This window comes from Cervus canadensis, chromosome 28 (assembly GCF_019320065.1).
Source record: "Cervus canadensis isolate Bull #8, Minnesota chromosome 28, ASM1932006v1, whole genome shotgun sequence".
Taxonomy (NCBI): Eukaryota; Metazoa; Chordata; class Mammalia; order Artiodactyla; family Cervidae; genus Cervus; species Cervus canadensis.
The window spans coordinates 37,822,199-37,845,206 of NC_057413.1; the positions used below are offsets into that span (position 1 = coordinate 37,822,199).

Consider the following 23,008-nt stretch of genomic DNA (forward strand, 5'->3'; position numbering starts at 1 on the left):
TGCTCCTGCTTGGCAACCACAAATCTGTTCTCTATGTCTGTCATCAGGTTCCAAGTTAGCATTTACTGAACCTTCTTAATTTATCGATCATATTCTCCAATAAACACTGGGAACATAGAAATAAATAAAATTCTCAACCTTCAGAAATTTCATACCCTAAAAAATGACAAAGAGAGAAATGACTTCAGTTTGTGTTATTTATTAGCAGTAGGTCAAATCCTGATCAGAGTAGAGAATTGAAACATAACTCTGCCTGAAGCAGTTAGAACAATTTTTTACAGACAGTGACTTTTCAGTGCTCATCCTAGAAGAATGAGAATGAGTTAGGTGGCCAGACGTGAGAGAAGATAGAATTTATTCTAAACAAAGGCAACTCTGGAGCAAAGCAGATTTGAAATTGGTAAGCACATTTAGTGAAGAGGAGATATGTAATGCTTAAACTATGACAGAGACCAGAAAGACAGGCTGGAAAGAGTGTAAATGATGAGGCGGTAAAGAATTTGGGCCAAATTGTCATTTATGAAGAGGAGCGTAATTATATTCTAAAGCAATGGAGTGTCATTGAAGAGTTTTCAAGAACAAGAGTGACAGAAGCAAAGCTTTGTTTTAGAAGGACAGCCATGAAAGTATAAAGGATTGGTTTGAGGTTTCATTAAGCTGGAAACAAAAGAAAAAGTCAGATCACTTCAAACTAGGCTTGATCAAGAAATGCACTAGAATATAGCATCAAATAAGGAAATAAATTTCTAAAATAAGCTTTGTGAGAAAAATAAGAGCATAGTGACTCAGAGTGAAGAGGGAAAAAGCCTGAAACTAACTTTGGATATTCTGGCTTAGTTGACAAGGTAGAGGCAGCTGCCAGTAACCAAGGACAAGTCAAGGGCTAATCTTTTTAGTTTGGGGTATTTTTGATTTGACACATTATTGAGAAATGAGGACCAACTTATTCAATAGACTAGACATTGAGTTCATAATAAAAAATCAGGTTTAGCGATATGACAGATTAAAAATGGACACAAATTCTTTGTGGCTCTTCCCATTAAGAAATGGAGTTCATTTCTCCAACTGTTGAAAGAGCTGGCCTGATGACTTGCTCTGCTCAGTAGAAAGCAGTGAAACTGGCAATGTGAAAACATCAAGCCTTGGCCTCTGAAGGGGCCATTTCTAGCCTCCACTCATGTCCCACTTGAACACTGTCATTATATGAAGATGACAAGGCTGTCCTCCTGGAGACATGTGGGCCCCCAACAACCAGCACCAATCACCAGCCATGGGAGTGAGGCCACCTAGACAGTGCAGCCCAGCTAAGGCTCCAGATGTCTGTGGACATATGAGTAACCCAAGGAAAGATCAGGAAAAGAGCCTCAGCTAAGCCCATCCTGTATGCTTATGTGAACGTAAAAATGAAGCCATGGGTGTACATGTGTTCCCCACCCTGAACCCCCCCACCTCCCTCCCCATCCCATCCCTCAGAGTCATTCCAGTGCACCAGCCCTGAGCACCCTGTCTCATGCATCAAACGTGGACTGGTCATCTATTTCACATATGATAATATACATGTTTCAATGCTATTCTCTCAAATCATCTCACCCTCGCCTTCTCCCACAGAGTCCAAAAGTCTGTTCTTTACATCTGTGTCTCTTTTGCTGTCTCGCATATAGGGTCATCATTACCATATTTCTAAATTCCATATGTATGTGTTAGTATACTGTATTGGTGTTTTTCTTTCTGACTTACTTCACTCTGTATGATAAGCTCCACTTTCATCCACCTCATTAGAACTGATTCAAATGCATTCTTTTTAATAGCTGAGTAATATTCCATTGTGTATATGTAACACAGTTTTCTTATCCATTCTTCTGCCAATGGTCATCTAGGTTGCTTCCATGTCAATGTATGGCAAAAAGCACTACAATATTGTAAAGTAATTAGCTTCCAATTAAAATAAATAAATTAATTTAATAAAAAATAAATAAATAAAGCTTGTGCCCCTGTTTGAGTTTCCTGAGCCATACAGCGAATTCCCGTTGGCTATCTATTTTACATATGGTGATGTAAGGTAAGTTTCTATGATACCGTATCGGTGGAGAGGGAGATGGGAGGGAGTTTCAAAAGGGAGGAGATATAGGTATACCTATGGCTGATTCATGTTGAGGTTTGACAGAAAACAGCAAAATTCTGTAAAGCAATTATCCTTCAATAAAAAATAAATTAATTTTTAAAAAGATCCCATATGCTGCAAGGTGCAGTCAAAATAAAGAGAACTCTTAAAAATAAATAAATAAATAAAGCTTGTGGTTTTAAGCTACTAAATTCCGAAGTGATTTTGTTACACAGCATCAGATAACTGAGACTGTCTCTTTCTACCTTCGTTCTAACTTGCTGGTTATCACTTGTGCTATGAATTTGGGATTTATAACAGCCCTATCATTAGAAACCCTTTTACAAAGCTATGACATGTGGGCTCCTCAGCTGGATTGTAAATTCCTCTAAGACATTATTTATTTGTATCCTCAGCAGTGCCAAAAGGGTACACATGTTTTGTTAATATTAATTGCATGAAAACATAATACAAGGAATAAATAAGCACCAAAGTAGGTTATGCAGAATGAATAAAGGCTTGGATCTAGATACTACCAAGATGCCAGAAATAAATGCTTTAAAGCAAAGGCTGCATATATTTGCCTGTAGGTTATTTTTAAAAGAGACTAAAATAGACACTGAATGATATAAAATGATTTCATTTTCACACAAGAAAGCAACTTGAACATCAGAAACAGTAAATATCTGAGAATTAGAACTTTCTTTTAAATCCAAGGACTTTCTACACTCTGTCTTTTTCTTCCCTGGTAAATAGTTTTAGTGTTAGCCCTTTTCTTCATCACTCATCTCTTTTACTTACCTCTGTGGGCAGAGAGCAAACTGGCCAAGATGGTGTGTTCAGGCTCTCTCGCCCCATGTTTTGTAAACAGTGAGTATGTAACAGCAGAGATCACTTATAGCACTGCACATGCATGTCACGAGGTACTCGCATGGTCACGGGTTGTGTGGGGTACACATATATGTGAGCTCCACCCATAAAGTGGGGGGGATTACTGTGGTGTCACGGCTGTGTCTGTTGGATCAGTCACAAGAGGAGAGGATTGTATGGCTGCTGCATCAGCCAGGAGAGAATACTGCTATGGTTGCTGAACCGGCCAAGAGAGAGGCTGTGTTATAGCAGAGAATAAACGTGCCTGCAGTTCCTGGGGCCCCTCAAGTCCCCTTCCACCCTCTTAGCTCACGGCTTGCCTTCCCTGGGTTCAATGAACAGTGTACACAGTGAGATACAGCAAGACAATTGGCATCACAAACAGGATGATCAGCGATATAACTGGCATAGTTGGCAGGATACCCAGCGGGTAGGGGAGTCTGAGGCTCCACTAGATGGAGGAAGCCAGCGGCCAACAGATAGCATATGGTACTGTGTGGCCTCTCTTCTCTTGACATGGGCTCCCGTGGAAGACTGGGACTGGATGGTTCACCGGATACTACTGAAAAGGCATTACAGGCAGCGAGTCCCCATTTGCCAAACAAGGCGGCAGGAACTGCCTGGCACAGTGGGGTGGGTTTTCCTGAGTGCCCTGAAGGCAAATACTGATAGTGCTCTCTGTGATGCCACCCCGGTGTGCAATGTAGAGACACTTGGAAGAACTAGAGCAGTGTATATTGGTTTTAGAGCAAGAACCCCGTGGCCCCGAAGAACCCAGCATCCCTGACAGCGAGGTGGTAAGTGACAGTGATGATGAACATCATGAGACCGTGGGTCCCCGCTTGGCAGCGAGGCCCGTTGTGCAGCAGGGGAAAAAAAGTGAAGCGTGAGCAGCCGAAGGCTAAGGTGGGATGGGGGGTATCCTCAAGGGACCCCAATGTGACTGAGTTTATGACATACCAACCATATACTCAGGTGGAGTTGGCCGACTTGGGTAAGCAGGTTCAGCAAACGCACAGGAAACACTTGGAAGCATGGTTTTTGTGACTTTGGGACACGGGGTGGGCCCGGCACCTGAGAGGTTTTGCAGGTCCTTACTGAGAGAAGCCCTGGAGAAGGAAATGGCAACCCCACTCCAGTACTCTTTCCTGGAAAATCCCGAGGATAGAGGAGCCCGGTAGGCTACAGTCCATGGGGTCGCTAAGAGTCGGACATGACTGAGCGACTTCACTTCACTTCACTTCACTGAGAGAAGGAGAGAGACGGCACGCAGGACGCCATTTTGAAAGTGCGAAGAACCCACAGGGGGCCTGAGCTAGCAGGCGTCCCGACCTCTGGGTTATGCAGATGCAAATGTGGGCTAATTTATGGGGAGGTGTACTGTAAAGGCCATGTCCTCAGATTTAGAAAAGTGTAATCATGTGGGTGGACTGTGAACACCACAAAAGATCCCTTCCTTGAGGGGTGGGCCTGGTGCCTCTTGGGGGTTTTGTGTGTCCTTAATAAAAATTCCGCAAGAGTGGAGTTGCCCCTGTGGAGGCTCTCCTACAATCTCACAAGGACAGATGGTGGACTAGACTTGGCCGTGGAAGATAAAGGCACTCCACGTGCAGTGGGTAACTCTTCTAGCCCCATGAGGGCAAGGACTGCAACATGAGTCCCAAGTGATACCTGGTGTTGGGCTTTGCTGTGTGTTAGGGAAGTAACTGTTTGCTGTTGTAGCTACTGCTGTTGCAAGATTAAATCCAAGGGTCAGTGTTACTGGCCACGGGAATATCACAAATGGACGGCACATAGAATGTGAGGTGAGCGACCTTGAAGGGGTGGAGTGTGGGGAGAGAGCAAATTGGCCAAGATGGCATGTTCAGGCTCTCTTGCCCCACATTTTGTAAACAATGACTGTGTAACAGCTGAAATCATTTATAGCACTGCACATGCTCGTCATGAGGTACTCAGTTGGTCATGAGTTGTGTGCAGTATGCACATATGTGAGCTCCACCCATAAAGTAGGGGGAGTTACTGCTGCCTCATGGCTGTGTCCACTGGGTCAGTCAGGAGAGGGGAGAACTGCAGTACCTCTGCTGAGCCAGCCGTGTTATGGCTGCCGTGCCCACCAGGAGAGAATAAACGTGTCTGAAGTTCCTACGGTTCCTCGAGTCTCTTTCCAGCCTCTTAGCTTGTGCCTTGCCTACCCTGGGTTCAACGAACATTGTGCACAGTGGGAGACAGCAAGACAATTGGCGCCACAAGCAGGGCGATCAGTGATACTCCTCTTTTTCCCCTTTTGTCTGTGTATATTTTCTTTTGCTGCAATTCTATATCACCTTTTTTTTTTTTCTTTTTTGAGTCATCTATGTTTGCTACTAAAAGGTAAGGCCCATGCCTCTGAAATATTCCTCGAGTACTCTCAACAGTAAACAAATGATGGAAAAATTCTTCCTTCCAAGAGAGATAGCATTCCCAACAGATCTAGACTCTTATATGACTTTTTTTCCACATTGCTTTAGGTGGTGGTTTCTTTTGGGTTCTGTGACAGCAGAAAGGTTGGCTGCTTATCTTGGCTTTCTGGAAATGCATGCTTGTTAGGTCAAGCATTTGAATCCTTTTAGGAACCTGATTCAGATAATCTCTCATGATGACACATACTCTCATGTTCTTTTAATAATTTAAATATCACTTAGCCATGGAAAAGAATTGATTTTCCCTTGAAATACTTAAAATGTCATCATATTATCACCTAAAATATTGGTGAAACACACACACAGAGGAGTTTAAAATGGTTTGAGAATATTAATATCAACAAATGTGACTTCTGTCTTTCATGTCTTCCAAGAAAATACTCAGGATACATTGAAAATTAGTGTCCCATTGTGCTGGGAAACATACAGCTTAAGTGTGGGGAGAAACTATATTTTTAGTTTTAAAAAATTCATTTGAGGATGACTTCACTTTTATAGTTGCTAGACAATAGATCTTTTCAAGTGAAATCTTTTCCTGAAGGTGGAAAATGTTACCAAGAGTAGAGAAATCCTGAGGCAGAAACCATCCCACCATCCCTCTTCCTTTCAGTTCTGTAAAGAAAGCCAGTGTTGGCATTTTTACTTTATTCCTTCTATGTAAGTGGGAAAGTGACTTTGCTAATTTATCAGAGCATCAAACCATTATTTTGTCAATCAGCCCAAGTTTTTGTTTATTAGCAAAGTAAAATGGCCTGATCTTTCTTTTGACTCAACTATGAGTGAAATTGGCTAGATATCAATCATCTCAGTGAAACTGTCTAGATGGACTGGTCTTCTGGGGAATCCTCAAGATAAAATACTACTCTCTTAAGGTAAGATTCTGCACAGGATAGCTTGAGCCTGTGATTGGCTAGGTCAGGGCAAATGTGGAAGGAAAGAAGATAAACATCAATGAATCAGTTTGATCCTGATTTTGTCTGACTACTTATTTAAACTAAACTTCCTCCTGCGCACCTCACTCATACCATGACACTGCTCCTTCCTGAATAATTTAAGACCATGCTCCATATTTCTCCTTTGTACATTTTAATTTTTAGTTGTTTGACGTTTACCTCTGTGTATTCCAATTTCACATGTCTTTCTGTCTCCCTCTCCATTTCTCTCACACTCTTTTTTTTTTTTTAAGAATGATCTTTTTTGCAGGTAAGTGATAGGAACTACCTTGTTTGAAACCTGAGGGGTAACAGGGAGGTGGGCACCAAAAATCCCAGAAAGCAAAATTTTTCTCACCCATAGTCTCCTTTATTGACATGTTCAATTAATCCTGGTTGAACAAGGCATACATGCTGGGAACATTTCCACTGCTGTCCTGAGCAGGTGCTGTAAAAATACAAACATTATGAAAGTGACTTGGCCTTTTAGGAGTACATTTACAAAATTAGTACCAAGAGTGGCACTTTGTTAAGGTATAAAATATATTTTTGATTAATGTTAACTGTATGACCATTTAATTCTTGACAAAAGCAAATCACAATACGTTCATTAAGTACGCTACAACACAACATCTTCTACTCCAGGCAGTTAATGAATGAAATGACCATTCAGTCATTGAAGTTTGAAAATAGACAACAATGAAGACAGCAGATTCAGTATGTGTAATTGGAAATTTTCTGCAGGATAATCATTTTAAGGCAGTCTGATTATAATATATTTAGTTACTGTGCTCAAGGAAACATGATTTGATTTGCCTATAGTATATCAAAATGTTTGTCATTAATAGATATACTTAATGCAGTGTCACAAACATCAAACTCAAAAGAAATACTCATGTGTAGATTTTACACATCTATTAAAATTAAATATGCTCATAAAGACTACTGATATGTGATATCTTATAATTCTGTGTATCTGTATTTAAACATATGTTTTGTTTCACAGATATTAAACATACACAGACAGTAGAATTCAGTTCTGTGCCACTTAAATTCATTACCAGGAATTGCAGTTTTCTTTAATTACTGATCCTTCTTCATAATGTTGACCATCTCTGTGGCAGCCTGTCAACATAACATGTAAACAAATCAAAATTCTAAATTGATTAATAAAATGTATTCACATAACAAGTACTCTAAAATTTTGTTTAGTTTTTTCAAATATGCAAAAATATTTGGTGCCAATCTGACAGAAATCTACGTGGGGTTTTTGTCAGGGTTTATATATCCAATTTTTCTGGATCTGCTCCATGAGCTTTTATCTTTGCTCTGTGTATTTGTTCCAACTGAGAGGATTTGTAAAGCATAAAAACTAGATTACTGAGGTATTAATCACTAAACACACTCAAAAAATAATTAATGTGTTTAAATAGCTAGGCAGTAAAATAGTGTTTGAAATGATTAATAGCATTTCTCATCTTAAAATCTAATCAAGTCTCATGTGGGTATAAATAGTTGCATATGATTAGAGGAAGGAGCTCAAGGTTTTGGACCAAAATATGAAGCCATTTCAGCGAATTCACCTTACAAAGAGAAACTCTATTTTTTCTCCAGAATTTGAATCAGGAGAAAAGTTTATAAGATTGCAGCCCTTTGTGTTCTAAATCTAAATGTTCCTCAACTATTAACCAAAAAGTGAAAGTGTTTAGTTAGTCAGTTGTGTCCAGCTCTTTGCAGCCCCATGGACTGCAGCACTCCAGGCTCCTCTGTCCATGGATTTCTCCAGGCAAGAATACTGGAGTGGGTAGCCATTCCCTTCTTCAGGGGATCTTCCCAGTCCAAGGATTGAACCTGGGTCTTCCACCTTGCAGGAAGTTTCTTTATGGTCTGAGCTACCAGCCAAGTCACATTAACTGAAACTTTTTGCTAACTATTTTACCAGATTATTGAAACTACTCCAAAGAGATCAATGGTGAATTATCCTTGCATGAAAACCAACCAGAAAGATATGGTAAAATAGTGCCCTGTCTACAAACTAAATCCCTTTGTAAATTTAACTGACACAAATTACTGAATTAGCAAAAGTAGCATAATTCACTCCTGTGTCCCATGAAAACCTTTTTGATAGAAACATATCATTGAGAGATCACATCAATGGCCCCTAGTTAAATAAAATGAATTCTAATTTTTTTTAAAAAAATTATTTATTTTTAATTGGAGGATAATTGCTTTACAATATTGTGTTGGTTTCTGCCATACATCAATGTGAATCAGCCAGAGGTATACATATGTCCCTTCCCTCTAGAAGCTCCCTCCCACCTCTCATTCCATCCCACCCCTCTAGGAATTCTAATTTACTGTATATAATAATAGGAGTAAATCTACATATTTAGAAAGCATTTCAAGGGACCTGGTTTAACTACAAGCCATAATGTCACAAAAGCAAATTTCAGATTAGCTGTCTTCCAATTTTTCAAAAAATTGTTTCTCAGGAAACATTTACAGCTGCTTTCTTTCAGCAAGCACCATGTTCTCACAGTTCAATGTTTTGCTTAATGAATTTCAAATCTCCTTGCACTGGCATCTAACCATCCCTTTTACGTGAATTCCACCATCACAGGAAGAGAGAATGAAAACACTTCTCTTGTGGCCCACAGGGGAGGGAAAAGATTAAACTTTAAATCAAGTTCAGAGTTTTAATTACTACCCAGGATTAAACACTTTTTGTAAATAAATTTCTATGCTTCCAATTTACGAACACCCTAGAACTTTTCATTACCTAGGCAAGCAACAGTAAAAATGCAAGCAACAATTCAAGTTTCACTCAAAGTCAAGGAAAGTATTCCACCGACTAGTTCTAAAGGGAGGATGAAGGGTGGCGGGGAGAGGGGGAAGCTGATTTTTAAAATTTATTTTACTGAAGTATAGTTGATTTACAGTGTTGAGTTAATTTCTGCTGAACAGCAAATGATTCAGCGCTCAGTGGCTCAGTCATGTCCAACCGGGACCCCATGGACTGTAGCCTGCCAGGCTCCTCTGTCCATGGAGGAGAATACTGGAATAGGTTTCCATTTCCTACACCAGGGAATCTTCCCAACCCAAGGATCAAACTTGTGTCTGTTGTGTTTCCTGCATTACAGGTATATTCTTTACCTCTGTACCACTTGGGAAGCCCATAGATAGATAGATAGATAGATAGATAGATAGACAGACAGACATATGCATCTATCCATCCATCTATTCATACATACATATATACACTGCTGCTGCTGCTAAGTTGCTTCAGTCATGTCCGACTCTGTGCGACCCCACAGACGGCAGCCCGCGAGGCTCCCCTGACCCTGGGATTCTCCAGGCAAGAACACTGGAGTGAGTTGCCATTTCCTTCTCCAATGCATGAAAGTGAAACATGAAAGTGAAGCGTTCAGTCGTGTCCGACTCTTAGCGACTCCATGGACTGCAGCCTACCAGACTCCTCCATCCACCGGATTCTCCAAGCAAGAATATATATATATATATACACACATATACATACATACATACATACATACACTACATTGTTTGAAACCTGAGGTGTAACAGGAATGTGGGCACCCAAAAGCCCAAAAAGCAAAAATTTCTCTCTCTCTCACACACACACATACACACATATATGTATGTATGTATGAATGCCAAAGAATGCTCAAACTACCACACGATTGCACTCATCTCACACGCTAGTAAAGTAATGCTCAAAATTCTCCAAGCCACTCTTCAACAGTACATGAACTGTGAACTTCCAGATGTTCAAGCTGAATTTAGAAAAGGCAGAGGAACCAGAAATCAAATTGCCAACATCCATTGGATCATCAAAAAAGCAAGAGAGTTCCAGAAAAATATCTACTTCTGCTTTATTGACTATACCAAAGCCTTTGACTATGTGGATCACAACAAACTGGAAAATTCTTAAAGAGGCGGGAATACCAGATCACCTGACTTGCCTCCTGAGAAACCTGTATGCAGGTCAGGAAGCAACAGTTAGAACTGGACATGGAACAACAGACTGGTTCCAAATCAGGAAAGGAGTATGTCAAGGCTGTATATTGTCACCCTGCTTATTTAACTTATATGCAGAGTACATCATGAGAAACTCTGGGCTGGATGAAGCACAAGCTGGAATCAAGATTGCCAGGAGAAATATCAATAACCTCAGATATGCAGATGACACTACCCTTATGGCAGAAAGTGAAGAAGAACTAAAGAGCCTCTTGATGAAAGTGAAAGAGGAGAGTGAAAAAATTGGCTTAAAACTCAACTTTCAGAAAACTAAGATCATGAAATCCAGTCCATCACTTCATGGCAAATAAATGGGGAAGCAATGGAAACAGTGACAGGCTTTATTTTTGGGTGCCAAAATCACTGCAGATGGTGACTGGAGCCATGAAATTAAAAGACATTTACTCCTTGGAAGAAAAGTTATGACCAACCTAGACAGCATATTAAAAAGCAGAGACATTACTTTGCCAACAAAGGTCATCTAGTCAAGGCTATGGTTTTTCCAGTGGTCATGTATGGATGTGAGAGTTGGACTATAAAAAAAGCTGAGTGCTGAAGAATTGATGCTTTTGAACTATAGTGTTGGAGAAGACTCTTGAGAGTCCTCTGGACTGCAAGGAGATCCAACCAGTCCATCCTAAAGGAAATCAGTCCTAAATATTCACTGGAAGGACTGATGTTGAAGCTGAAACTCCAATACTTTGGCCACCTCATGCAAAGAACTGACGACATTAAGGAGGGAAGACCAAGAAATGGAACTTTTTTTAACACTATATGTAGTACTAATGATTTTGGGTAGGCCTGGGGATAGCATTCTCTTGACTTCAAAATTAGTAGCTGGGGAACAGGTCAGAGAAAGGACAGCTCCCTTCAATTAGAACCTTTGTGATTTCTGGTCCCTTTACCTATATAACTAGTACATTGAACAAGCAACGTTTAAACAATATGAATAAAAACCAGCTTTCAGATATACATATGTATACATACATACATACATCAGTTCAGTTCAGTTCAGTTGCTCAGCCATGTCCTACTCTTTGTGACCCCATGGACTGCAGCACACCAGGCCTCCCTGTCCATCACCAACTCCCAGAGTTTACTCAAACTCATGTCCATTGAGTCGGTGATGCCATCCAACCATCTCATCCTCTGTTGTCCCCTTCTCCTCCTGCCTTCAATCTTTCCAGCATCAGGGTCTTTTCCAATGAGTCAGTTCTTTGCACTAGGTGGCCAAAGTATTAGAGATTGCTACAATCTCACTTGAGAGTGGCTTCTTGAACAGAAACCATTATTTGTTCATCCGAGCCTGGCCAAAGTACTGATAAAGCGAAGCAATACCTTCTACACTAATATATAAATTCAGTTCACCACCTTCCTCTACTCCTGCCTGACTCCAGTGTATCCTTCATCCCCTGAACAGCATTTAGAGATATCTCTTAAGATCTGTGTTATGTCACTCCCTGCTTAAAATCCTCAAGTTTTTCTGTATTAAATTTAGACTAAAACTGAACTTCTTACAAGGACTTATAAGACCTTATCCAGAAGATGGCAGAGGAGTAGGACCGGGAGACCACTTTCTCTCCTACAAATTCATCAAAAGAATAACCGAATGCAGAGCAAACTTCACAAAACAACTTCTGATCGCTAGCTGAGGTCATCAGGCGCCCAGAAAAGCAGACCATTGTCTTCAAAAGGAGGTAGGACAAAATATAAAAGATAAAAAGTGAGGCAAAAGAGCTAAGGACGGAGACCCGTCCCGGGAAGGGAGTCTTAGGCGGCCTTGCTTGGGCTAGGGTCCGGGCCTGAGTGCCCTGAGGACAATCGGGGGGAGCTTCTGTGAGGTGCCAACTTGAACTGTGGGAGACCAAAGGAGAGAGAGAAAATTGACCGGCCGGAACACACTGCCGGCCGTTCGCAGAACAAAGGGACGGGGAAAGTCCCGAAAAGAGCTCGCAGGCTGCGGACCGGCCCAGCCCCGCCGGAGGCAGGAGGCAGGGGGGAGGGGAAGGTCGCGGCGAGACACAGGGCGCAGGCACCCGACCGGCGCGGGGCGGGGACTGGGGCTGGGGACGCGGAGGGCGGAAGGCGCGCGCACCCGCCTGGCGCCAGCGGAAACTGAGACTGGGTCCGCGGAAGGGAGTGGGTGCGCCACACCTGGGGATAGCGCGCCCACCAAGCCCCTGGCTGCCTGGACCGCTCTGACGGGAAAGGCACAGAGAGCAGGCGCAGCTTTTCCTTCCGCGCTTTTGTGTAACACCCGAGGGCTGGAACCTCGCGCAGCGCGGGGCGCGCTCCATATAGAACAGCCGGGAGCCTGAGCAGCGCAGACGGAGAAAGCAGCGTCAGCCCCTCCCGGCAGCGCCAGCCCGCCCCCGCAGGGCCAGCCCCTCCCCGCAGCGTCAGCCCCGCCCCGCAGCGCCAGCCCCTCCCCGCAGCGCCAGCCCCTCCCAGCAGCGTCAGCCCCGCCCCCGCAGGGCCAGCCCCTCCCCGCAGCGTCAGCCCCGCCCCGCAGCGCCAGCCCCTCCCAGCAGCGCAACGGAACTAGCTACCTGAATAAGAGTCCGCCTCCGGCCGCCTGTGTCAAGGCGGAAATGAGCCTCTGAAGAGACCGGCAAACAGAAGCCAAATAAACAAAGGGAACCGCTTCAGAAGGGACTGGTGCAACAGATTAAAATCCCTGAAGAAAACACCGACTTCACCGGAAGGGCCCTGTAGATATCGAGAAGTGCAAGCTGGAACGAGGAGCTATCTAAAACTGAGCCGAACCCACACTGACCGCAACAGCTCCAGAGAAATTCCTAGACATATTTTTACTTTTTTTTTTATTTTTCTATTTTTTCTAAGTAACGAAAAAAAAAAAAATTTTTTTTTCTTTTTATATTTTTCTTTTTTATTTTTTCTCTTTTATTTTCCTTTAAAATTCCCTATTACTCCCCCATTACTCCTTAACTTTCATTTTCATAGATTTTTACGATTTTTTTAATTAGGGGAAAAAAAAAATTTTTTTTTTCTTTCTTTTTTTTCTTTTTCTTTTTTTTTCTTTCTTTTTTTTTCTCCTTTTTCTTCTTTTTTTTTTCTTTCCTTTTTCTCTTCTATTTTCTATTTTTCTTTTTCTCTTATTTCTTTTAAAGTCCTCTAGTACTCCTCTACTACTCTTCATTTTCATCTTCACTACACTATAACCTTACAAAAAAAAAAGAGAAGCCCTATCTTTAAACCGAAGATTATTCCCTCCCAATCTTGACTCTCTGTTTTCTACCTCAGAACACCTCTATTTCCTCTTTTCCCCTTCTCTTCCCCATCCAATTCTGTGAATCCTTGTAGTTGTCTGAGATACGAGAACACTCTGGGAACAGACAGCTGCGTAGATCTGTCTCTCTCCTCTTGAGTCCCCCTTTTTCTCCTCCTACTCATCTCTATCTCCCTCCTCCCTTTTCTCCTGTTCATGTAACTCTGTGAACCTCTCTGGGTGTCCCTAACGGGGGAGAATCTTTTCGCCATTAACCTAGAAGTTTAATTATCAGTGCTGTATAGTTGGAGAAGTCCTGAGACTACAGGAAGAATAAAACTGAAATCCAGAGGCAGGAAACTTAAGCCCCAAACCTGAGAACACCAGAAAACTCCTGACTACATGGAACTTTAAGCAATAAGTGACCGTCCAAAAGCCTCCATACCTACACTGAAACCAACCACCACCCAAGCGCCAGTAAGTTTTAGAGCAAGACATACCACGCAAATTCTCCAGCAACACAGGAACATAGCCCTGAATGTCAACATACAGGCTACCCAAGGTCACACCTAACACATAGACCCAACTCAAAACTCATTACTGGGCACTCCATTGCTCTCCAAAGAGAAGAAATCAATTCCACGCACCAGTACATTGACGCAAGCTTCCAACCAGAAAACCTTGACAAGCCAAACCCAACCCCACCCACTGGTAAATCCTCCACATAAAAAGGAACCACAGACCTCCAGAATACAGAAAGCCACTCTCTCCAACACACAATCTAAACAAGATGAAAAGGCAAAGAAATACCCAACAGGTAAAGGAACATGAAAAATGCCCACCAAGTCAAACAAAAGAGGAGGAGATAGGGAATCTACCTGAAAAAGAATTTAGAATAATGATAATAAAAATGATCCAAAATCTTGAAAACAAAATGGAGTTACAGATAAATAGCCTGGAAACAAAGATTGAAAAGATACAAGAATTGTTTAATAAAGACCTAGAAGAAATAAAAAAGAGTCAATTAAAAATGAATAATGCAATGAATGAGATCAAAAACACTTTGGAGGGAACCAAGAGTAGAATAACGGAGGCAGAAGGTAGGATAAGTGAGATAGAAGATAAAATGGTGGAAATAAATGAAGCAGAGAGGAAAAAAGAAAAAAGGATCAAAAGAAATGAGGACAACCTCAGGGACCTCTGGGACAATGTGAAACGCCCCAACATTCGAATCATAGGAGTTCCAGAAGAAGAAGACAAAAAGAAAGGCCATGAGAAAATACTCGAGGAGATAATAGCTGAAAACTTCCCTAAAATGGGGAACGAAATAGCCACCCAAGTCCAAGAAACCCAGAGAGTTCCAAACAGGATAAACCCAAGGCGAAACACCCCAAGACACATATTAATCAAACTAACAAAGATCAAACACAAAGAACAAATATTAAAAGCAGCATGGGAAAAACAACAAATAACACACAAAGGGATTCCCATAAGGATAACAGCTGATCTATCAATAGAAACCCTCCAGGCCAGAAGGGAATGGCAGGACGTCCTGAAAGTAATGAAAGAGAATAACCTACAACCTAGATTACTGTATCCAGCAAGGATCTCATTCAGATATGAAGGAGAACTCAAAAGCTTTACAGATAAGCAAAAGCTGAGAGAATTCAGCACTACCAAACCAGCTCTTCAACAAATGCTAAAGGATCTTCTCTAGACAGGAAATGTAGAAAGGTTGTATAAACGTGAACCCAAAACAACAAAGACCTTATCCAAAGTATCTCTTCCATAATCTGTGTCCTCACCTCTCCTATTCTGCTGCCTGGAATGGTAGTCCCAGAGGAATGAAGGATTTGCCTGATACAGATAAGGGTGGAAAGAACTGGATGAACTTAATTTGGAGCCAAAGCAAATGGGATTAACTATTGGAGAATCAGGAAAAAGAAGGGTCACAGAAGTCTCACTAAGATTTTGTCTTTAGGGATAGAGAAGCAGTGATGCTATTATTGAAATAAGGAACAGGTTTTTGGTGAGAAATCAAACTTCTGCTTTACATGTTTTAGACTAAGATTAAATCTAAGTTAGACATCCAAATGGAGAACATCAAGTAGAGTAGTAATGGAAGTCCAAAGTCAAGTCAAGGCTGGAACATGAATTTCAGAGCCAGTAACATGCATATCTTTAAGTTTTTGAGAATAAATAACAGTCTCCTTGAGAGAGTATTTGTAGGTAAGAGAAAGACATCCAGGACTGAGCTCAAACACCGTAACCAACAGACATTCAGAAAAACAAACTGGGAAGAAGTGACCTGGGAAGAAGGGGGGAATTCAGGGGATGGTGGAGTCCTGGAAAGCAACAGACATATTCCATAGAAGCAGAAGCTGTCACCTACATAGAGTACAGCTGAGGGGTCAAGAAAAGAATGGAGATCTGGGATTTCCCTGGTGGTCCAGTGGTTAAGACTCTGCACTTCCAATGCAGGGGAGGCAGGTTTGATCCCTGGTAGGGAAACTAAGAACCCACATGCTGAATAGCACAGCCAAAAAATAAAAGAGAATTGGCACCTGAATACTGCACTTGAAAACATGGAAGTCTTCAATAATCCTGCCAAGACAGAGCTCAGTAAAGTAGCAGGGAACAAGGTCTTGTAGGAATGAGCTGATGAGAGGTTTAGAAGTCAGAAAGTGAAATGTTTCTTTCAGATATTTTGCCATTAAAGGAAAGGAGGAAATAAGATAAAACTGGTTAAGGACATGGAGATGAGGGTGGGCTTTTTCAAAGTTGGGAGCTACAACCACCCACCAGCTTCCTGCAAGACAATGTCTTGTAAATGACATTTGCTCACTTTCTCAGTTATTTCCTCAGGAAAAATTCCAAGAAGTGGAAGTTCTGGGTCAAAATTGAGGTTTGGACATCTTTAAGGCATTTAATTCATTCATCATTTTTTTTTTTTTTTTGGAATGATTTCACCAATTTACACTCACCAACAGTGAAAAGATGAATTATCCTGTGTCACCCTAAGGAATAAACTGTAACTTTGGTTCCCATGCTAGGTATCACTTCATCACAGAAACAGAGTCAGAATCAGAAATTAACCTTTGATGTTGTCTAGTTCCATCTCCCAAGCAATGTTTGTATCCTGTTTTGGATTCTACTAGTTTTAAATAAAAAATATTTCTTTTAAAATGTTAATTTGAAAATATGATTGATGCTTTAAAGGTAGTAGAAATTGAGGAGTTAAAGAAAAGTTGGGAGCTACAAAAACACTTTCATAACTCAGTAACTTTGTAAATTGATTGATCCAGAAAAGAAGGAGGGAAATGATGGTTTAGGAGAGAAAGAGGGAGAAAAAGGGAGAGAGGAAAGAAGAGAAAAGGAGAGGGGGGAGGGAGGAAGAGGCAATTGTAAGGGTGGAGATCTTGAAAAGATAAGAGATGATGGGATTCAGAGCTCAAGAAGAGGAATCTACTTCATGGAAACAGTAACCAAGATGGAAGTAACTTGAAAATTATGATGAGAGCTGAGAGAATTCCTGGTGTCTTTATTTTCTCAGTGAAAAGCTTATAAAGCCCTTCAGTGTGAGGTAATCAAGCTGGTTACACCTTGATATAAATAAGTAGATAGATGCATAGTAATGACTGTCAAAACCAAAGGAGTTTTGCAACATTAACAGCCATTATTACAAGAATTAGGTAAATCAGATTTTTGGAAAGTGAAATAAGTCTCTTGATTTGAGAAAAAAATGACAGTATGATATAATTTACTTAAAAATACTCCATCATAATGTGTTCTACTATCTGTGTTGGTCTCAACATCACTTCAGGGAAGGCAGTTGTCTGCTTTAATCAGGAGTCTGCCTCCCATGGGTGGTCAATATCATTTATCCTGAAAGTCCAGACTCAAGGGCAGCTCCTACAAGGGGTTCCGCTATCCATCTTTTAATGAACACTAGAGTATAGCATAATGGGTGTCAGAAATGGGCTTTTATTGGTAAAATTAGGTTAATCAGCATAATGGATATAAGCAATCAACTCTTATCACTTAACAATATTTAATTTATATAGATTAGTTTAAATAGTTAAAAATCATATCCCACTCATACTCCCCAGTTTTTATGTATCTCTTAAGATCAAAAGACTTCATGCTTAAACCTGATACCCTAGGATTAATCTCTAAAACATCTGTCCAGCCACTGGGTAGGAGAATTTATTATAACCTGATAATCTGTAATATTATCAGATATGGGAAAATGCCAATAAATTTTTCAAGCATGGTAGATGTGGCAACATCTAACAGGATAGGGACCTGAGACTTCATGAAGCTTACACAGGTTTATAGACTAGTGTAGGTCTCTGTACCAACATATATTTTTGTAATTATCAGTATACACAGCAGAATTTGGAATGTGATTTATCTTCATTGTAATGTGGTTAAGGAGGTTGTGAAAGGGTAAATAACCTTCATTCAATTCAAATGCCAGTAATTTACATCCTTTTTTTTTTCTTTTTTTACCAAGGTGAACATAAGAGTTGTGTATAATCAAATTAGCTTATGTCTGTTCACAGCAGATGGTTCACTAGACTCTTTCCTTAAGATCTGTCACATTGGAGATTTTGTCTGGAAAATCCAGTCTGATTCCATTTCAAACTCTATCACTTGTTTTCTGTATCTGACCTTTGAAATTCCCCAATGACTGGAAGTAACTATATGTCCACCTTCCAGTTTATACAAAAGAGACATTATAAACAGTGCTGCGATGAACACTGGGGTGCACGTGTCTCTTTCACTTCTGGTTTCCTCGGTGTGTATGCCCAGCAGTGGGATTGCTGGGTCGTATGGCAGTTCTAGTTCCAATTTTCTAAGGAATCTCCACACTGTTCTCCATAGTGGCTGTACTAGTTTGCATTCCCACCAACAGTGTAAGAGGGTTCCCTTTTCTCCACACTCTCTCCAGCATTTACTGTTTGTAGACTTTTGGATAGCAGGGATTCTGACCGGCGTCAGATGGTACCTCATTGTGGTTTTGATTTGCATTTCTCTGATAATGAGTGATGTTGAGCATCTTTTCCTGTGTTTGTTAACCATCTGTATGTCTTCTTTGGAGAACTGTCTGTTTAGTTCTTTGGCCCATTTTTTTATTGGGTCATTTATTTTTCTGGAATTGAACTTCAGGAGTTGCTTGTATATATTTGAGATTAATTATTGTCAGTTGCTTCATTTGCTATTGTTTTCTCCCATTCTGAAGGCTGTCTTTTCACTTTGCTTATAGTTTCCTTCATTGTGCAAAAGCTTTTAAGTTTAATTAGGTCCCATTTGTTTATTTTTGTTTTTATTTCCATGACTCTGTGAGGTGGGTCATAGAGGATCCTGCTGTAATTTATGTCAGAGAGTGTTTTGCCTATGTTCTCCTCTAAGCGTTTTATAGTTTCTGGTCTTATGTCTAGATCTTTAATCCATTTTGAGTTTATTTTTGTGTATGGTATTAGAAAGTGTTCTAGTTTCATTCTTTTACAAGTGGTTGAGAACATGGAAGCAACCTAGATGTCCATCAGCAGATGAATGGTTAAGAAAGCTGTGGTACCTATACACAATGGAATATTACTCAGCCATTAAAAAGAATACATTTGAATCAGTTCTAATGAGGTGGGTGAAACTGGAGCCTAATATACAGAGTGAAGTAAACCAGAAAGAAAAACACCAATACAATATTCTAAAGCATATATATGGAATTTAGAAAGATGATAACGATAACCCTATATGCGAGACAGCAAAAGAGACACAGATGTATAGTACAGTTTTTTAGACTGTGCGAGAAGGCAAGGGTGGGCTGATCTGAGAGAACAGCATTGAAACATGTATATGATCATATATGAAACAGATCACCAGCCCAGGTTTGATGCATGAGACAGGGTGCTCAGGGCTGGTGCACTGGGATGACCCTGAGGGGTGGGATGGGGAGTGAGGTGGGAGGGGGGTTCAGGATGGGGAACACATGTACATCCATGGCTGATTCATGTCAATGTATGGCAAAAACCACTGCAATATTGTAATTAGCCTCCAAGTAAAATAAATAAATTTTTTAAAAGGGGGGACATTATTTACTTAATTGACAATTTTTTTTAAACCTTAAGATAATGCAATTTTAAGTCCCAGATTGAAAAAGAATTACAGTATAAGAAACTAGACCATATCATGCACTTAAATAACTGAAAAGCATTTCATAAATCAGTGATTTTGTTTCTAGCATCTCAGAGGAAAGCCACTTCATTCTTGCCAAAAATTACTACAAATAGTACGCCATTGTCTATTTATTTTATATAATTTTGTACCATTTTTCAATATTGTGTACTGCTATTTTCTTTCAACAAGCTACTTTCATAAGAAAGAAAAAACAAAACAATTACCTGCATGAGTATAGTTATGATGTGAACCTTTTGCTACTACATAAAATGATGAATTGCATCCCTCCATCATGAATAGAATAAAAGCTATACGAGGAACATAGTCTACCTAAAACATAACCCTAAATTAAAGTCTTACCTTTCAAGCAAAAACGGACATAGAAGCAGAAGCAGTTTCTTTTCTAAATGGGCTACAGGGCTCAAATAAGAAAAACTCAAGTATGCTTTAGCACATCAAAAGTACTGCAGCTAATACATAATACTCACCCTCAACGTTCGTGAAGCCGATCCTGCTCATACCTGACAACTTTCAATGAGTTCTCAGGATAAAATCTAAAATTCTTGATATAGCCCATAAGTCCCAGTGAAATCTGACCTCTACTCCTCTCAAACCCTTTCTTATGTCACCTTCAAGCCTCTGCTGGCCATGACTCTCCAGAAATGGAGGTCTCCATCAAGCACCTAGACCACACCAAGCTCCTGGCTCCCAGATCCCGCTCCATCAGCTCCCCAGTGACCACACCCCTCACTCTCCAAGCTAATACTCTACACTGCTTTCCATGTTGACATTATATTCTGATAGGCTTTCCCATAGCACCCTAAATGTTTCCTTCTGAGAATTTAACACAATTTGCAACTGTATAGTGAATTTGTTAAATATCTTACACCAAGCACCACGACCCCCCCATCCCCCGTCCCACAAAACTTGACTGTCACTCCCATGAAGATAAGATTTGTCTTTTTTCTTCCCCATGGTTGCCCCAGCAAAAGTGCAATGTCTGGCATGATGGAGATGGTCAATGAATATTTTTCAGTGAATGACAAGATCGCCCATTTCTGATAAACTATCGAATTGCTGTTTGCTGGGAAAGGCAAAGGTCTAGCAGGAATGACTATGCTGTGGAAATTTTAACGTAGCATGTGTGTGTTTTACAAACAAGATGACACTATTGAAAATGAAAGCAAAATCAGCATCTGGATTTTGCTGTAAGGATACAAATCCTAATTTGTCCTGCAGTGTCTTCTAATTGTAATTTCCACTCACCACCACCTACTTATAATTATGTGACAGAGCTTTGAGGAAACCTGAATTTTCCCTCATATGAAGTGCAGGAGTAGAGTTTTGTTCTGTGTTTTTTGCAAACTTTAGATATATTGATTGCTCAGAACCTACAATCATTCTACTATAATTAAACCAACAGAGTAAGTAGCACCGTTCTCCTTATGAATTATTGAGTTGACCAAAATATTCATTCAGGTTGCTCTATACAATGTAATAGAAAAACCCAAATTAACTTTTTGCCCAACCCAATATTTGTATTTATTCACTCAGTCTTAGACTGTTAAAACTACTCTGTATGGAGCACTGTTTTGTTTTTCCCAGTTTAAAATCCCTGATTGGCAAAATGAACAAAAACACACAGGGAGAGTCTTTGGTATTACTTAGGCAGGGAGGGTGGCCACTTTTATTATGCTCCTGCGTTGGTTTAAATGGCATTGCTGTGACACAGGTTCTAAGGCCACTTATGGGAAAATAAGTAAAATGTTACACATATCTGCAGAGGATCAGTCTGGTGACTTTGATGTGATTCTCTGAGGTTACACTCAAAAAAGCATGAGAGGCTGTTTTTTGTCAAGACATTTTACAAAGAAAGAATCTTAAGTAACTTTTTATAAGTTGAGTGACTATTCAAAGCAGAATGGAAATCAGCCTTTGTGGCTGTCACAGCAGGACTTTGCTGAAGGTGCTAGGCTGAGGCAGGTACCAGCATCTGAATCAAAGCACGTTAACAATCCAAAGACATTTAACCTGGTGATCAAAGTATTCATTTTTTCATTTCAACTCAAGAAAGGAAGGGAGGAAAGAAAGGAGAGAGAGAGAGGTAGGGAGGGAAAGAAGGAAAGAGGGAAGAGAAGGAGAGAAGGAGGCAGGAAGGAATGAAAGAAAAAGACAGCTGGACAGATCTTGTAATGAACTAGGACAATGCTTGAACACATTCCCAAACCCTACCTTCTGGGAACCAAGGCTTTGTGTGAGGAGGCCATCCCTTTTCTTCATGGCAAAATGACTTGTAATCAGGACAGCAGTCAGAATTTTCCCTTTCACAGAATTTATCACAGTAACACAGCGCATCCGCTTCATAGAACCGAGTCACACAGCCATCATCTCTGTCTTCACAGCAACCAAAACTTCTACAGTACTGCCCTTCGAAAGCGGCTCTTTTTAATCGAGTACCTTCCAAAATGGTGTGATTCCTAGTGAACTCAGCTCCTGGGTCCACTTCTTGTTGTGAAAAATACTGTCTCTCCATCCAAATTTCTGTGGTGAGATAAGCAAGGATTAAGATCTTACAACCGGCCCACATTCTCCAGAGGTCAGCAAGGCTCCCACTGGTTGTTATGTTCGATCCCCTTGGCCTTGGGGCTTCTCCTTGGAGTCTAAGTTCTAATCATCAAGACAACTCAGCCTGAATCCAGAAACTGATACTTCACTTGAACTGACTGTATTTCTTGTAGTTAAACATTAATCAAGAATTTCAGTGCTTGCCAAAGATAACGTGCATGTTACCAATAGACCATTGTCATTCCTCCAACATTAAAATTTTATATTTCATATTACAGGAAAAACATCCATTGCCATAAAAATAAATACATAAAATCTTAGGTGTAGATGATACATTGAACATTGCTTACCTTCAAAATAACCTAGATTCTTAAATCAAAAACCTCTCTGGAATACACATGGCCCAAATTTTGGCTGCAATGACTACTGGCAAGGTGTAGGAAATTCAAAAGTCAAAAGCACAATTATTCATCTCACTTATTCGCACTGCCACTAAAATCCAGACTCTCCTGAGATTGCCTGCTCGGCTCTGTCATATCAATAACAAATGCCCAGTCACACACAGGCTTGATATCACATCCGTACAGCACTCACCTACCAGAAGCATTTTTATTTCAAAACTTAGTGGAGCCTAATT

The 23,008-nt window shown here is 40.6% G+C and overlaps 1 protein-coding gene across 3 annotated transcripts in view; it reads right to left on the reverse strand.

Moving 5' to 3' along the window:
* TINAG (tubulointerstitial nephritis antigen) overlaps positions 1 to 22,538 on the reverse strand; it is a 98,833-nt gene extending 76,295 nt beyond the window's left edge. Inside the window, exons 1-3 of one of the 3 annotated variants that reach the window (XM_043450856.1) lie at positions 22,039 to 22,538; positions 7,424 to 7,487; positions 6,721 to 6,810 (exon numbers count right to left, since the gene is read on the reverse strand). In XM_043450856.1, the coding sequence (XP_043306791.1) occupies positions 6,721 to 6,810; positions 7,424 to 7,487; positions 22,039 to 22,393 (509 nt within the window). In that variant the 5' untranslated portion in view covers positions 22,394 to 22,538. The remainder of the gene's footprint in view (positions 1 to 6,720; positions 6,811 to 7,423; positions 7,488 to 22,038) is intronic. The other 2 variants (XM_043450858.1, XM_043450857.1) reach the window with 2 other exon arrangements.
* Positions 22,539 to 23,008: the final 470 nt, after the last annotated feature.